The sequence below is a fragment of the Acomys minous genome (assembly GCF_964271855.1).
Source record: "Acomys minous genome assembly, chromosome: 1".
NCBI lineage: Eukaryota > Metazoa > Chordata > Mammalia > Rodentia > Muridae > Acomys > Acomys minous.
Genome location: NC_140483.1, coordinates 59436819 through 59453309, shown reverse-complemented (window position 1 = coordinate 59453309; position 16491 = coordinate 59436819). Strand labels below are relative to the sequence as shown.

Below are 16491 nucleotides of genomic sequence, written 5' to 3'. Positions count from 1 at the left end.
CATATACAGGGGGAGGAGGCCCCCCTCAGTCACAGTCATAGGGGAGGGAAGTAGGAGGAAAGAGGGAGGGAGGGAGGAATGGGAGGATACAAGGGATGGGATAACTATTGAGATGTAAAATGAATGAATCAATAAAAAATTAAAATAAAATAAAATATTGAAATTTTTTAAAAATTAGCAACAAAAAACATTCAGACCATCTCCCAATAGATTTTTTTCCCCAGGGTTGTTCTATTATATGAGTCAGTACATCTAACCTGTTTAGAGTATTGTCAAGCACATGATACCTTTTCAATAGCACTTTGATATTATTATATTATCATACATTGTAGATATTAATATAATGTAGATATTTATTTTAAATTATGAAATAAACACATAAGAAATTTTCAGCGACTGTCTTTTAGTGAGAACCCAAGGTTTCACACATGCTAGGAAGGTGCTCTACCACTGAGCACCCCTCAAGCAGTACTCTTTTCAATTAGTACTTAATGTATAGAGAGTACAATGTTAGTGACAGGTCTCAACCATCAAAAAAATTTAGATTCTCAGGAAATACCTGGTTTTTTCTCAACTTACTTCAAGGAGAGATTTAAGTTGCTGTTGTTGTTCTTGCTTGGTTTTTTTTGTTGTTGTTGTTTGGTTGGTTTGGTTTGGTTGTTTTGGTTTATCAAGACAGAGTTTCTCTGTGTAGCCTTGGCTGTCCTGGACTCACTTTGTAGACCAGGCTGGCCTGGAACTCACAGCGATCCACCTGCCTCTGCCTCCCAGGGTTACAGGCGTACACCACCACACCCATCCAGGAGAGATTTATTTGACCACTAAAGTCTGTGATAATATTCTGATTGACAGTAAGAGATCTGGTCCTATGAAAGTGTGTTACCCTAAGCTTTCAAGTGACCGCTATGAAAGCATCATTCCATTTCTCTTTGGATATACACGTAGAATCTTTCATGCTTGCTAAAAGACCCCAAATTTTCTCTACACCTTCCCTTCCTCACAATCATCCGAGCCCTGTGGCTGCTGTCAGGTTGTCAGGTTTGGCTCCTTCCCTGAAGTTTGAGGCACCCCCTCCTCTCTCCGTGCACAGACCTCTCTTCTCATGGTGCACCTGCTCATAGGTCTTCTGTTTCAAGTTCAGCTTTTCATGAAAATTGTCTCTGATTCATTCTAGCACGGGAAAAGGGGAGCATGCTTCTGTGAACACTCCCATAAACTCTGATTTTTTTAAACATGTGTCAAATATACTAGCATGATTTACTTTATAACAAAGAAATAATATCATATTCACAAATAAGATGAATCACAATAGATAATAATTGAACTAAATGTGTCTTGTACTCATCAGTAAGAAAACCAGTAATGAAGGGGCCATGAAACAGAAGAAAGCATATGACTAAAGAGTTGGGGTCACTCCATTCACATTTCCGTTGAGCTTACTATGGAAGCGCATCTGTGATATGAAGAAACACTGCTATTTCCTCAGCCATTCATTTATCCACCCTTTCGTTTCACTGTGACATGGAATACACCTATTTGAATATATATGTGTATATATATACATATATATTTTTAAAGTAGCATTGGTTCCTCCACATAAGCCAACCTGCAATTTTTTCCCTTGTGCTCAGTGAAGGAAGAAATGAATCCCCAATCTCTAGGGAAATTGTCTGTGTTGAATTAACCAAGGAAAACTGCGAGAACCGTGGAAACTGACCTTCCTGTGCAATGTCTTAAAGTAGCTTGGCTCATGTGACATTCATACCTCACTAATTCAGACGCCAACAGACAAAATTGTGGGACTTTCTCTATTTATGTTTAATATCTGCACCCCCTGTTAGAGGCAGAAGATATATCTGACTAATTTACCATTAAAGCTAATGCATAGCAAGATGCCTTGATCACGATAAAGATTGATAAATAAATATTTGTTAAGTAAATAGACATCAGTACATTTATAAAAGCCAGCCTGTTTGACAGATGCAGAAGCTGGGCAGAATTTCAGATCTTTTGAAATATCAATATTGAGATAGTTTGTGTCTCTGGAAATCTAAAGTGAAATGGCAAAAACCAGAAAACTAGTAAGACAAGCCCAAGATCAGTGTCGTGTAATGAAGACTTACACACACAAGGCAAGAATTCTTCCCTCCCCCCCCCCATCTCCAAGCCAAACTGTAACCAATAACTGCCACCTCCCCTGTTATTTCAGGTCGAATGAGCCGGACTCGGTTTATCACTATGCCAACCCAGGGAGAAGGACGGCGATGCCCCACAGAGCTCACCCAGCAGAAGCCCTGCCCAGTGACCCCCTGCTACAGCTGGGTCCTTGGCAACTGGTCTACATGTAAATTGGAGGTAGGTCTTGCAATGACACTTAGAGAATGCTTCTCAGTATGTGCAAAGCACTTGTCTCATCAAATACAGTAATTGAATAAATTACGCAGCACCAGGTTCTGTGCACATATTATTTTTAACACAATGGAGAACATGGGAAAATGCAGGCGAGTGAGTTAGCGTCACGCAGAGTGACACTGCTAAGAAAGTAAACAGCCATTCATTGGGCACTGATTGTAATAAGCTGGGTCACAAAACTGCTGATCTCTTTGGCATCCTCAAAATTTCTTCGCTTTTTTTCTCTCTCTCTCTCTCTTTGCTTGCTGAGAGTATCAATGGATTATTTAATTAAGCAAGACCCTGACTCTGTAGAAATGCACAGCCTGCTTTGGGCTGTGTTTCTTAAAAGTTAGCTTTCAGCTTTGACAATGCCTTGCATATGGGCAGAAGATGAAAAGTGGATGAAAAAAAGTGGAAAAAGCTACATTCTAACATTATTACATGAAGAAAGGTTACTACCCTTTCCTCAATAATTACTTTTTTATTGACCTTAAATATAAATGCTTGATGACATCATCGTATGTGGCAGACGCTGAGCTTGTGCTTGGTCAGCAAAGATATTTGACTACATGTTATCTCTGACTTCTGGCTTAAGAAAAGGTGTATTGATTTTCTTTACTTCTGTCTTTTAATAGTTTATCCCTCAGCTCATATTCTGAAGCATATTTAATTAGGCAACAGTAACTTTGATTACACATTAAGAAATCTACAGAGTACTCCCATAAAGATGTTTAGTGCCCTGCCAGGATAGCATATTGAGCAGTTTTGTAATCCTGCAGAAATTACACACCCATGTATCGTAATAGGTCTCAGAGGACCAAAATCATGTGTCATGTTTGTTCAGTATTCCTGTTTTGTTTTGTTTTTCCAAGATAAGGTAGTCATGCAAATTGATGAACTCAGAAATAACCCAATAGCTCTAAGTATTTAAACCTTGTCGACTTGTCTGATGATCTCTCTCAAGTCTTTGGCAACTTGAGGCACTATCTGAAATGACTGAAACCAAGAAAAGGGACAAAATGGTTCCCTTTCTAATTATGACAACTTTGAAAGAGTAAATAAGGGGTTTAAGGGTTTAAGGAGCCTTTATAGGGCAAAGGAGAATAAAGTTAACAAAAACAGAGGCGGGTATGAGAAAAGAGAAAAGCTCAGGGGCAGAGAACAGCTACCTTCCAAGTCTTACCCAGCATGCACTCCTCTTCTGTCTTTGCACTTTCCTCTTTCCTTCTCGCGTGTCAGCAGCCTTTTAGTCTTTGATAACCTCCAGCGACCTGTCTCACAGAATCATGTTGGGCAAATGCCCAACAGAATTTGTTGCTGTCATGCTGAGCTTCTGCCAGAACTGCAGGGACAAAGACGGGCAGTGAGCATGGTCTGTGGCGGCACTGGTGTGGGTGCAGGGTGGTGGTTTCCCTGCTTGGGGCACTGATTTAGAGGCCCCAGGGTGAGTCCTACCCAGTAGCATTCCATGTCCTCAGGGAGAAACTTCCAGTTCACTTCATGCCTGGGTACCCACCCACACAAGGGCAGTCAACGTCCCTTCCAGTGATTTTGAAGTGATTTGAACCTGGTTATAGAACCTGCAGTCACTGATGGAAACAGAAGCAGAAACCCACAGCCAAACATTAGGCAGAACTTGGTAAATCCTGCCAAGAAAGGGGAGGAAAGATCTTAGGAGCCAGAAGGGTCAAGGACACCATGAAAAAAAAAAAAAAAAAACACCGAATCAACAAACCTGGGCTCATAGGTGCTCACTGAGACTAAGTGACAATCAGGGACCCCTAGTGGATCTAGCATAGACCCTCTGTGTATATGTTATAGTGTACAGCTTGGCATTTTTGTGGGAGTCGTTAAAAGAGGGAGAGGGGGCTCTTTCTGATGCTTTTGCCTGCTTTGGGGACCCTTTTCCTCCTACTGGGTTGCCTCATCCAGCCTTAATATGAGGGAAGTGCCTAGTCTTACTGCAACTGGATATGCCATGCTTTATTGATCTCTCTGGGAGTCTGCCCTTGCTGGAGGGAAGGAGGAGGGGTGGATGAGGTGGGGTGCAGGGAGGACTAGGAGGAGAGGCGGGAAGGGAAACTGTGGCCGGGGTGTAATATATGAGAAAATAAATTAATTTTTTTCTCCTTTATTAATTTATTCTTGTTACATCTCAATGGTTATCCCATCCCTTGTATCCTCCCATTCTTCCCTCCCTCCCATTTTCCCCTTATTCCCCTCCCCTATGACTGTTCCTGAGGGGGATTACCTCCCCCTGTATATGTTCATAGGGTATCCAGTCTCTTTTTGGTAACCTGCTATCCTTCCTCTGAGTGCCACCAGGTCTCCCTTAAAAAAAAAAAAAACAGAAAAATAAATAAATAAAAATCCTGCCATCACAAAGTCTTGGCTGCTGCATTCTTCCACCTGGTGGATAAAGTCAGTCACTTAAAAGCAAGATAGCTCCAAAGAAAACACAAGTAAAGCAGAGGCACAAGAGAAAGGCACCACCTCGATGATACCTGGGCTGACTGTCCTGAGTTCCAGATGCATCTGACTTTCCTGAGGCCTGCTGCCTCTTCTGAAATAAGCACTCAGAATATTTTCACGGATGTTATCTTTTCTTAAATGTATAGCTAAGTTCCTGGTATTGCTGGTCAAAATGCTTGCAGGCCTTTCACACAAAGGAAGACTGACTGTCCCCCAAAGCTTCCCCGTCTCTCACTGAGGGTGGCAATAGCATGTCAGTGGCTGCTTGACTTCGGGAAGTGTCAGGTAGTACTGATGGAGGCTTGCGAATGGCACCGTGAGTGTTACAAGTCAGTCTTTATTTTTCATAGTAAAACATTAGGGAAAAAAAGAGTGGAGGTCTTGGAGCCTAGCAACCATATTGTTGCTCAGTTCTGGCAAGTTTTAGCTGTGAGCTTCTTCTTTCCAATTATATAAACACTCCAAGCATCACTTTCTTATCTAAATGATGTAAATATGAACTAGACTGACTCCCAGATGCCCTCATCACTAATATCAACAGCTTTAGAAGCTCCAATCCTTCATGTAAATTTGCATATAACCTATATTCTTCATTTGGCTGTATATATTAGTATTTCTTCATTAATCATAGTGCTAATTATTAGGAGGTAAATGGTATGCAAACATTTGTTATATTATATACCATAAGGAATAATGACAAAAAGAAAACCTATGCCTGTTTAATCTGGAAGTTTGGGTTTTGTTTTGTTTTTTTAACAAAAATTTTAATCTTCGATTGGTCAACTCCAAAAATGGAGAATATTGATTCTTGCAGATATTTTTTAGATAATTTATATGAATACTTCGCACAGCACCTAATATAAATTAAGAGCTTGGTGAATTATATGTGCTACCATAAATTTGATTGAAATTATGATTGTGTTTATTAGTGTCATCTGCCTGTTCACATCTGAGGTAGGAGTGAAAATTCAAATGTATACAAAACCCCACTGATGATGGAGGCAGTGAGGGTGAGTGAGGGATGGCCCCATTTACCATCTCACACTAGGAAGCTTCAGTCTGCCTTCAGACCATAGTGTGTAAACTCCCGCGCAAGGGAGTGTTTGATTCCGAATGGAATTGCCACTGTGATGCTGATTTCTCTTCACGCGGTAGCTGCCCTTAAAAGCATAAGGGATTAAGGTGGAATGTGGGCTGATCCTAGGATACACAGCAGAAGCCTATCGCTGTTTACTTTTGGTTTTTAAGATGATCCCTAGGGCAGGCTCCTTTTCTGCACTGCTGCACAAGCTGCCTGATGGGATGTCAGAGGAAACTCTCCTCAATTCACCCTATTGAAGGCATCAGGACTTTCAAAGCCCACATCTGCTGAAGCACCTTTAGACTTGTCTCCAAGTACACAAAGTCCTAGTACTCGTTTACAAAAATGCACCCAGAAAATTCAACAGACTCATCATCCGGATATTACATTAGAAGGAGCACTCCCCACCAATGAGGAAATGTAGTTTATTCTTCCTGTTTTCCATTTAGGGCAGTAAATTTTTTGTTTCTTTTTTTCTTTCTTTTTCTTTTTTTTTTTCAATTTTAAAAAATTTACTTATTTATTATAATTTATTCACATTAAACCCCCTCACTCTTATCTTCCAGTTCCCACCCTCCCTCCCTCTTTTGCCTGATTCCTCTCCCCTAGACCTCTGACAGGGGGAGAGGGGCCTCCTCCCCCACCGTCTGATCACAGTCTATCAGGTCTCATCAGGGTGGCCTGCACCCCCCTCCTCTGTATGCCACAAGGGGCAGTGATCACACTGCAGGCACCAAAGTTCATGTCAGAGGCCATCCCCTCTCTCCCCCACTCCCCACACCCATGGAGAATGAGCTGTCCTGTCCATCAGCTACAACTGAACAGTGGGTCTAGGTACTCTGCATGCATTGTCCTTGCTTGGTGCATCAGTTTGTGCAGATCCCTTGGGTCTAGATCCGATGGCCTGAGTGATCTCCTGACACTCTGTGTCCTTCCATCCCCTCCCCTCCCCCTCCCACCTCCCCTCTTCCATACAACTCTCAGCTCTCTGCCCAAGGTCCAGCTGCAAGTCCCAGTATCTGACCCAAACACCCAAACAGCGACTAGATGGAGAGTCTCAGAGGAATTCTATGCTAGGCTAAAATCCATTTATAAGTGAGTACATACCATGTGTGTCTTTCTGACTTACCTCACTCAGCCTGATCTTTTCTAGTTCCCTCCATTTGCCTGAATTTTTCAAGATTTCCTTGTTTTTAATAGCTGAATAGTATTTTATTATGCAAATGTACCACAGTTTCTTTACCCTTTCTTCAGTTGAGGGACGTCCCTCGGTTGTTTCCAGATTCTGGCTATTACAAATAAAGCTGCTATGAACATAGTTGAGCAAATGTCCTTGTTGTATGATGGAGCATCTTTCCAGTTCTATGCCCAGGAGTTGAATAGCAGGGTCTTGAGGTAGACCTATTCCCAATTTTCTGGCAACGCACCAGATGGATTCCGAAGTGGTTGTACAAGTTTGCACTCCCACCAGCATTGGAGGAGTGTTCCCCTTTCTCCACATCCTCCCCAGAATATGTGGTCACTTGAGTTTTTGATGTTAGCCATTCTAATAGGTGTAAGATGGGATCTCAGAGTCATTTTAATTTGCATTTCCCTGATAACTAACTAAGGACCTTGAGCATTTCTTTAGGTGTTTCTCAGACATTCAATGTTTCTCTGTTGAGAATTCTCTGTTTAGCTCTGTAGCCCATTTTTAATTGTATATTTGGTTTGATGGTGTTTAATTTCTTGAGTTCTTTCTATATTTTGGAGATTAGCCCCTTGTCAGATAGAGGGTTGATTAAGATCTTTTCCCAGTCTGTAGGCTGTCATTTTTTTTTCTCTTGACAGTGTCCTTTGCCTTACAGAAACTTTTCAGTTTCGTGAGGTGCCTTTTATTAATTGTTGACCATAGAGCCTGAGCTATTGATGTTCTGTTCAGAAAGTTGTCTCCTGTGTCAATAAGTTCAAGGCTCTTTCCCACTTTTTCTTCTAGCAGATTTAGGGTGCCTGGTTATATGTTGAAGTCTTTAATCCACTTGGACTTTATTTTTTTACAGGGTGATAAATATGGATCTATTTGCAATTTTCTATATGTGGACATCTAGTTAGACCAGTACCATTTGTTGAAGATCCTATCTTTTTTTTCCACTGTATGGTTTTGGCTTCTTTGTCAAAAATCAAGTGTCCGTAGGTGAAGTGAGCCCCCGAGGGGCCAACAGTGACAGGCCAAAGGATCTCTTCTCCCAAGGTCACCTGGGAAGTGAATTTTTATTAGAACATTTGTTTTGAAAGCTGTGCTGTGGATTGATTTTACACTTCTTCTGTCAAAAAATGCATTTAGACCTAAAATTATGTTACTTTCCATAAATAAGTGATGTCACACGAGCAATCCTAGTAGTGATAAGATCCTGATAGATCCAGTGTGGGAATCTCACTCTGCTGTGTTATGTCTGGGCTCTTCATAACTCTTACTTTGAAGACTGGCCACTAATATAAGAGAAGAGTGATATCCATAGGAGGGGATTGAAATGTCCTATCATCCTGAAAAAAAAAAGAACCAAGGGGACTGTCCTTTGCTACTGAGGACATGCAGAAGTCCCATCTATGAGGAACCACCTACTGGCACCTTAGTCTTGAGCATCCAGGAAGTGCAGCATCTATCCTCAGTAGAGAGGACGGAGCAAGAAAGGGGTGAAACCCAAGTTTCTACTGTATAGGGTTGTGACACTGTCACCTAATGAAGCAATATCTGCATTTTTTCTGCCCCACCTCTTCACAGGCAGGCACACAGAGTAGTCACTATAGCAAGAAGAATTTGAAAACTAGCTCTCCAGCAGCTCTTAGACTTAATGGACACAAATTCAATTTGGTTATGTGAGTAAATGGAAACCTGGATGAACAGTAGTCAGTGAGACTAGGATTCAGAGCTTCTGGCATCCTAAATTCCTGCCCTTCACACACCTTTGGTTCTTTATCCCTTAAGGGTAGTACTGAGGCATGGGATCCCATACCTGGAAGGTATTAAGAACAACCAAGACACATCTGTAGCTGTTTGTGACGCTGAGCCCTGTGTGTAATGCATTGCCTGGGGTTTGCTTTCCTTCCTCCTTGGCTCTTGTTCTACCTGCCCCCCTCCCCACTGGTATTCTGGCACAGGGCTTCCTTAACATTAAAGCTTCGCCTCCAGCTCTGCTTCCTAAGCATATGTGAGGCAGTGTAGCTGTCAGCTGAAGTCATCCAAATTTCCAAAGGACTTCCTTCTGAAATACGTGAAATCCTGGGGAGACATCCATCTCACGAGTATCTGCCAAAGCCTTAAAGTAGTCCTATTTCCGTCCGTAGATGGCTGAGCTCAGTAACTACCAAGCCTTATACTTTACATTTCTTTTTCAATCAGGGGCTGTATAAATTTCCCCCATCGCTCAGCTTCCTGAGTGGCACTAGCATGAGACATCCTCAAAGGATATTACTCAAGACAGAAGCCGAGCTGGCAAAATCACTTCGAACAGCAACAGAGAAATATCAGAGTTGTATTTGAATCCCAATCTGATCTGTGTGAGACAGAACCAAATTCTGTACAAGAAAAAAATTAGGAAAATAAAAGAGAAATTCATACCCCGGGGCTGTGCATGCTCTCTGGGAGATGACTGTAGATCAGACTGTGTTCTCTTGTAGGCAGAGGCAAATTATGCAGGTTTTTCTCATTTTGGCAAATCTACCCAAATCCCAAAATAAATGGTCTTATTCTGGGGATATATACACTAAAGCATGTGTTTGTGTTTCTATGTCACTTCCCTTGTCAACCCAAGAAGCTCAGTGATGCTTTGTTGTCAGTGGTCAAGAGGGAATTCTAAAGAGAAAGAAGCTGCTCTGTGTGTCCTTATGGTTTCATTGGGGACCAAAACTTTGAGAGTCTAACTATCTGGCTAATCCTGAGCGCATTCTTTTTTTCTCTCAGGGTGGAGACTGTGGGGAAGGAGTCCAGGTGCGCAGCTTTTCCTGTGTAGTCCACAACGGCTCCATATCCCACACAGCTGTCCACGTGGAGGATGCCCTGTGTGGAGAAGTGCCCTTCCAAGAAGGAGTCCTGAAGCAGTTGTGCTCTGTGCCTTGCCCAGGTGTGCAACGAGCAGAGCCCCCAGTGGTGATGGGTGATCTCGTTTTATTTTATTTTATTTTATTTTATTTTATTTTATTTTATTTACACTGAGTTTTTCCCTTGAAAAGCTCTATCACCTCAACATTGAGTTATTTGTTAGATTTAATGCGTTTGAACTGTATAGCAACATTTTGAAAGACACAGAGTAAGGGGAAAAAACAGTACTGGCTTTGAAAACAAGCCTATGCTAGAATCTCAACTCATTTCACCAGCTTCACTGAGCAGTGGAGTCAGTATCGAGATAACAGGTTGGTCCAGCAATGTCTCGACATTGCCCCCACACTCATGATGCTCCCTGGATCTTGAGATTGATGCGAGTGAAGCAAGGAGCTTGTGAGTTCACTCTATATGCCCTCAGCTTCTGTGTAGATCTGAAGATCATTACTAGAAACAGAAAGTGATTGTTTTATTTTGATACTAACTATGCAATTTAGCTTGCAGTGAATGATTTAAGGTTTCACAGTATTTCTTTACAATACAGTATGTGCATATGTATGGATGTTACCATGTTACATATGCACATGTATATTTTACGTGTATATCATTCACATGTACATGTTTATATTTGTTATGTGCCATATGTCTATTCCATATGTTTACATTTCCAACTAAATATGCCTATGCACAGTCTACTTAAGTAATCTTTTCCATGGTTTCTGGGCACACCCGTTTTACAATGTTGGAAGTTAAGTCATTATAATATTTACATCTCCTTTAAAATTTTTATTTTACTTTTCTTTTATTGAAAATAGCCCCTGTCATAGAAAATATTCTTATTTCTGTTTTCCTCCCACCAACTTCTCCCAGACCCCATCTAGCAGCCACATTATGCTCTACTTGTGACAACTCCCATTTCAAGCAGAGTTATGGCAATCTGTAATCTTTTACTAAACTAGACCAAACTATAAGTTATTTCACCAATATTAGTGCTTCTAGACTGGGAAAACTGCCAATATTTGGACTTGTCCATGTTCCTACGTTTCCACCACATGCCCCTTGCGTGCCCTATTCCGGTCGCTGATGTCCAGCACCTGGTTTCACAATGCTTCTCCTGCCCTGCGCTGTGTGACTCTCCAGGAGACTGCCATATAACCCCGTGGTCTGAGTGGAGCAAATGTGAGTTAACCTGCATCGATGGAAGAAGCTTCGAGACCACGGGACGCCAATCTAGGTCAAGGACTTTCATAATCCAGTCTTTCGAGAATCAAGACAGCTGCCCCCAACAGGTCCTAGAAACAAGACCGTGCACAGGTACCAGGACCACTTTTCAGTGCTCTACCTTGGAATGGGTGATGCTTATTCTGTTGACAAGAGAGATGTACTAGAATTGCTGTTTTCATAATTCACTTGCAGGTGGCAAATGTTACCACTATATATGGAAAGCCAGCCTTTGGAACAATAATGAGCGGACTGTGTGGTGCCAGCGTTCAGATGGCCTTAATGTCACAGGTATTCCTTCCTAAGATTCATGTGGAGCCTTCAAAAAGCTCTCACAGTGTGCTCCTGTTGAGGAATTCGCTTACAAATGGAAGCAAGGTTGAAGAGCAGGTGGCTGAGATGACCTGCGTGGCGGGTTTTCATTAGACCCTCACTCCCATCTGTGAAATCAACAATTCTGTGTGAAGACTCATAGAATATATAAGCCAACAGATCCAGTCAGAATACAATAAAATAGTCCTAAATTCATGATCTCAGATAAATCTGAGGAAGATGCAGGCTAGTTTATAAAATGGCGGTCCCTAAACTGTTAACCCATGTGCCATCTTTGTAACCACACTGAACGGTTAACCATAAGTTCCAGTCCCACGTGCTCTAACTACTCTGCAATTAAGTGTTGATAAACACACCATTTTTAAATTGAAATGCTTTTCATTAATGATGCAAAGAGAAACTTTAAGTGCTCCTATTTGCCCACTGCAGGCTGATTCTGCATGTTTTCCTGGTTAGGGCAATTACTTAATGCCTAAAAATAGTCTGAAGGAAAGATTCCTTATTCTTAAAAGAGGGTTCAATTTGATTGTACAAACGGTTTTCTCAATAATTTTAAAGATTTTTTGATGTCTTCTTGTCAAAGCAAATTAAATCGACATTGATTTTTCTTTAGTACTGCAACTGACAAACAGCTTATGCAAGGCTGGGAGAAGTGTGCAAAGGCAGGAGAATTGTGGCCCCACCTTCTTCCTGTTTACATGCCTTTACATTATTGGTATTAACCCATAGTTTAATCCATACAGTAATTTATTTTGAGCTACTTTTTTTTTTCATTCTGTAAGCTGTTAAAACTAAGTATTCTGTAAACATGCCTAGCCTGGAACCAAAAGAGAGCAGAAAGCTTACCGAGTGGTGAGGGCTCTGCTAACATAGTGGACCTCCTCAGTACGGGGCATGCACGAGGCCATCAGACAAGCAAGCGTGGGCCATCAGGATCACCTGGTAAATATAACTAGAGCCCAATTTCACTCTTAAAATTTAAAACCATGTTCTGTAATCGGTGCCAGTTGGAGCAATCCACTTCGGAGACCACTGCAGTAAAGAGTGAATGTCCTCTCCCCAGCCATGATGGTAAAACAGGCAGGTACTGTGTGGGCGTCACTACAAAAGGCCACATGACCAGTTTCAACTCCCAGGTGCTACCTCTAGACTGCAGCGGTTTTGTGCTTTGCTGTGTTTCTAATTTTGGTGTCTGTTATTTGTCCTAGCTTTTGAGCGGTGGTGACAACTTAGCTGCTTCATTCCCAGGAAATGCCTAAGCCTCCCTCTTTCCTATATAGCCTTGAGCCTGAAACCCATTTGCCAGCCGCCACACCATAAAGTGTAATTGGTTGACAATCATTGCACCGCAAAGCTAGAGCCTATAAATTCCACTGGCATCATATGAGTATAGTTTACACACTGCCCTTAAGTGCATCAACTTCTCAATCTAATTATCTTGAAACTTATTTCGTGTCTATTAGCACTTTGATTCAAGGAAGGCAAACGCGGTGTAGTGCAAGGGTGGGTTTTAGGCTGTTATGACACGCTTCACTCCTTCTGTTCCCTCGGCTGTGTACATAACACCTGCAAGTGCTGTGCCAGGCATCAGACTGCCCGTCTAGACTTCATGCCTTCACTTCTGCACACATGATAAAGAGAGAGATCCTATGTGACTGTGTATGTTCATTATGCCTGGTTCATATAAAAATCGTTGCCACGGTGCTTGTCACTGTGGCCCATGGAGCAATGATGACGTTCTTTTTGCTCGGCTTTTGGAATCAGCCTAGTTTTTGAAGAACTGGAGAAACCAGACCCACATGGGGTGAGTCTCTAAGCAGTGGTGTTTACTGCTCTTAAGCCTAACTGGAGATTTCATCAATTCTTATACTGATCCTGGTGCTCACAGGCTTTGCCCTCAATTATAGACACACGATAGACTCTCGGTGCGGGGAAACACTATATATGTCTCATTTTAAACACATCCTAGAGTGATTAATAAGCTTGAGTTGTAGCACGTGGCTGATGTATACATTTAAGCCATGATAAAATAATGATGATGTTAGCAATAATCACTGTGAACCCAGTATGAGGGGAATAGCAAACTTTTAAATATGATTTTCATAGATAAAGCAAATAACAGTGATATTTTCTTTGTAGGAGGCTGCTCCCCTCAGGCTCGTCCCGCTGCTATTCGGCAATGCATTCCAGCTTGCAGGAAACCTTTCTCTTACTGCACACAGGTGAGTCACATTCTGGACTCCCCTACAGGCACTATAGTTTCAGCAAGATGTACTTATATGCGCAGTGTGGGGCGTGCACCTAAGACCAGGCAGCAATCTTATGTGCCTATATCGCCATCTAGAGGCACTTGGAGAGAGAACACCATCAGCCAAGGCTGCACTTCGTCAAATCTGCCTTTCACCTGTCTACCAATAATTTTTTTAGTTACTGTGTGTATTCTATTTTCAACATTTCATACGACTGAACTGTTTTGAACAATGTGTATGTGTTGTTCGTATTTGATAAAAGATATTTTGTAAAACTTGTACTGAAATACAGACAGGGTCTGTTTGTTGAACTAAGAGAGTTAAAGTTTTAATTTGCTAAAGAAGAGTTAAACATATGGCCATGGCTGGAAAAATCTGCCTGTGTGTGTGTGTGTGTGTGTGTGTGTGTGTGTGTGTGTGTGTGTGTGTGTTCACATGCATATATACATATATATTTATATATATATATGATTTTTATGCAGGATTTTTGTTTTTTCCCCATTCCTTCCACATACTTCTGCTTGGGAACTGATGTAAAATGTGCACTGTATTGTAACTAGTGGCTCTTACTAGTTACAATGCATATATAGTATTTTAAATCTGTGTTGCATATCTTAGAGAGGCAGGTTTCTTTCTGCAGTGTGTGTATCCTGAAAAGCAACGTAATGAAATTAACTTAAGAACCCAATCATGTGTTCTGACTTTTATAATTCAAGACAAATTAATTCTTTACTACAGAAAAGATATGGTCAGGTTTGCAGAAGATAGAAACAAAAACAAAATAAATAAATAAGTATTTATTTGTTTTTCCTGAAAATGTTTGCAAAATCTTTCCCTAACCTTATAGATACCAGTGTTAATAAAACATAAATAACTCTGCCTAAACCCTTGGCATATACAACAAATTGAATACAACTCTTCTCTCAGAATAACAATAGAGATTCCTCTTGTAAAGATGCCTTCAATAATACCACCATGTGATACCTTACCTCAACAGACAATGCAGAGGATTGCAATAGCTTCATTCTATACTGAACAGTGGGCAGTTAGTTATAGCACTTGCTTTTCTGTCTGCCATCTGGCCTTTTGTAGAGCATCAAGGTGCCTTATTCAGTTTCAGTAACTATTTGCTCCTTAAAATCAAATTTAGTCAACAACTGATGGTCCCAGCAAGCCTAGCTGATGAGGACTGGCCTAAGTGGCTCCAAGAGATGGAGATGGTTCAGAAAATGCCAGAAGGTGAATGATACCTACAGAGCCATAAAGGCAGAGTCATGAATGCTGATAATCATACCCTCATTCTTTTCTCTGATTTTCCAGGGTCTGTCTGTTGAACTAAGAGGAATTATTTTCTGATTCACTTCACAAGACACATAGGAACCCTTGTCTAATATTTCTCATCATTGTCAGCTTGTCAAAGATACCCATTACACACGAAAGTGACCAAAAACTGCAGAAGCAAATATAAAGGACGCGTTGTCATGATGTCAAGTAGGGATGTGTTATAGTGCAGCACTTGAGATACTACAGTGAAGAGTAATTGAGAGAGAGAGAGAGGGAGAGAGATGGCATCTTTTTCTTATATGTGATTTCCTCCACCTGGATCTCCACCCTAGGAGCAGAAAGGCAGTCACAAGTAGTTAAGCACAGATGACACAGAGTGATAAAAGCATCAGGCATCTGGGATAATCACAGCACTCAGGCATCACCTAATGCAAAGAAAACCTGTGCACAGACCCATGGCTTTCCTTTGCGGTGTGAAGAGAAACTGAAACCTGTGGGCGACATCTGAAACCAGTGAGGGAAAGTTGAAGATGAAATTTTGATTTTAAAAAAAATGGTATATAGACATCTTAAAAGACTAGAAGCAACATAGTAACACACCCTGTTCTCAAAGAACTATGACGTCATGCTTAGAAAATGTCCGAACTATATGCACATTAAAAACGCCTAGCGAATTAGTGCTGACACTGGATGCAGAAAACGGAATCACATATCCCATTGGTAAATCAGTTGTGGAAAACCCCCACATTTCCAAGACACATCAAAGGCAGACATTAGGTGATTTAACTGGTGTTTGAATACTTCTTTACTCATTCTCACAGCTCCCGTGTAACCACAAGTGTGTGCGTTCTGTGCTGCAGGGCGGAGTCTGCGGCTGTGAGAAAGGCTACACAGAGATCATGAGATCAAGCGGCTTCCTGGATTACTGCATGAAGGTCCCTGGCTCGGAGGACAAAAAGGCTGATGTGAAAAACCTTTCTGGAAAAAACAGACCCGTGAATTCCAAAATACATGATATTTTTAAAGGATGGTCTCTCCAACCTCTGGACCCAGGTGTGTTTCCGCTGTAAATAAGGGACGCAAACTTTCTTCCGGTGAGCTGTCACTGTGACCATCTGTCCCTGTGGACAGAATGGAGGGAAGGAAGGAATGGGGGAAGAAGGATGAAGCGCATGGTTTCCGCTCAAGGTTTCTCTTATTTGAGTGGTTTGGGATGCATGGTCCTATTTGAGCATAAAGTGTTTTTTCATGCATGCTTATTGGCCTGTCAATCACAGTCTAGGAGGTAGTGAGGTAAAGGGACAATGCGGTACCCTGGAGAACTGTCTTTTACTTGGAAAATGATGCTGCTTCCATAACTGGATTTGTGCATTTAAATA

General features: G+C 41.5%; 1 protein-coding gene across 5 annotated transcripts in view; it reads left to right on the top strand.

Annotated features, from left to right (window-relative positions):
* Window positions 1–16491, top strand: part of THSD7B (thrombospondin type 1 domain containing 7B) — an 837579-nt gene that overhangs the window by 810111 nt on the left and 10977 nt on the right. For all 5 annotated transcript variants that reach the window (XM_084778453.1, XM_084778450.1, XM_084778452.1 and 2 more), the window contains 6 exons: window positions 2210–2355; window positions 9888–10047; window positions 11166–11339; window positions 11442–11537; window positions 13719–13801; window positions 15973–16165. In XM_084778453.1, coding sequence (XP_084634579.1) covers window positions 2210–2355; window positions 9888–10047; window positions 11166–11339; window positions 11442–11537; window positions 13719–13801; window positions 15973–16165 — 852 coding nt within the window. The remainder of the gene's footprint in view (window positions 1–2209; window positions 2356–9887; window positions 10048–11165; window positions 11340–11441; window positions 11538–13718; window positions 13802–15972; window positions 16166–16491) is intronic.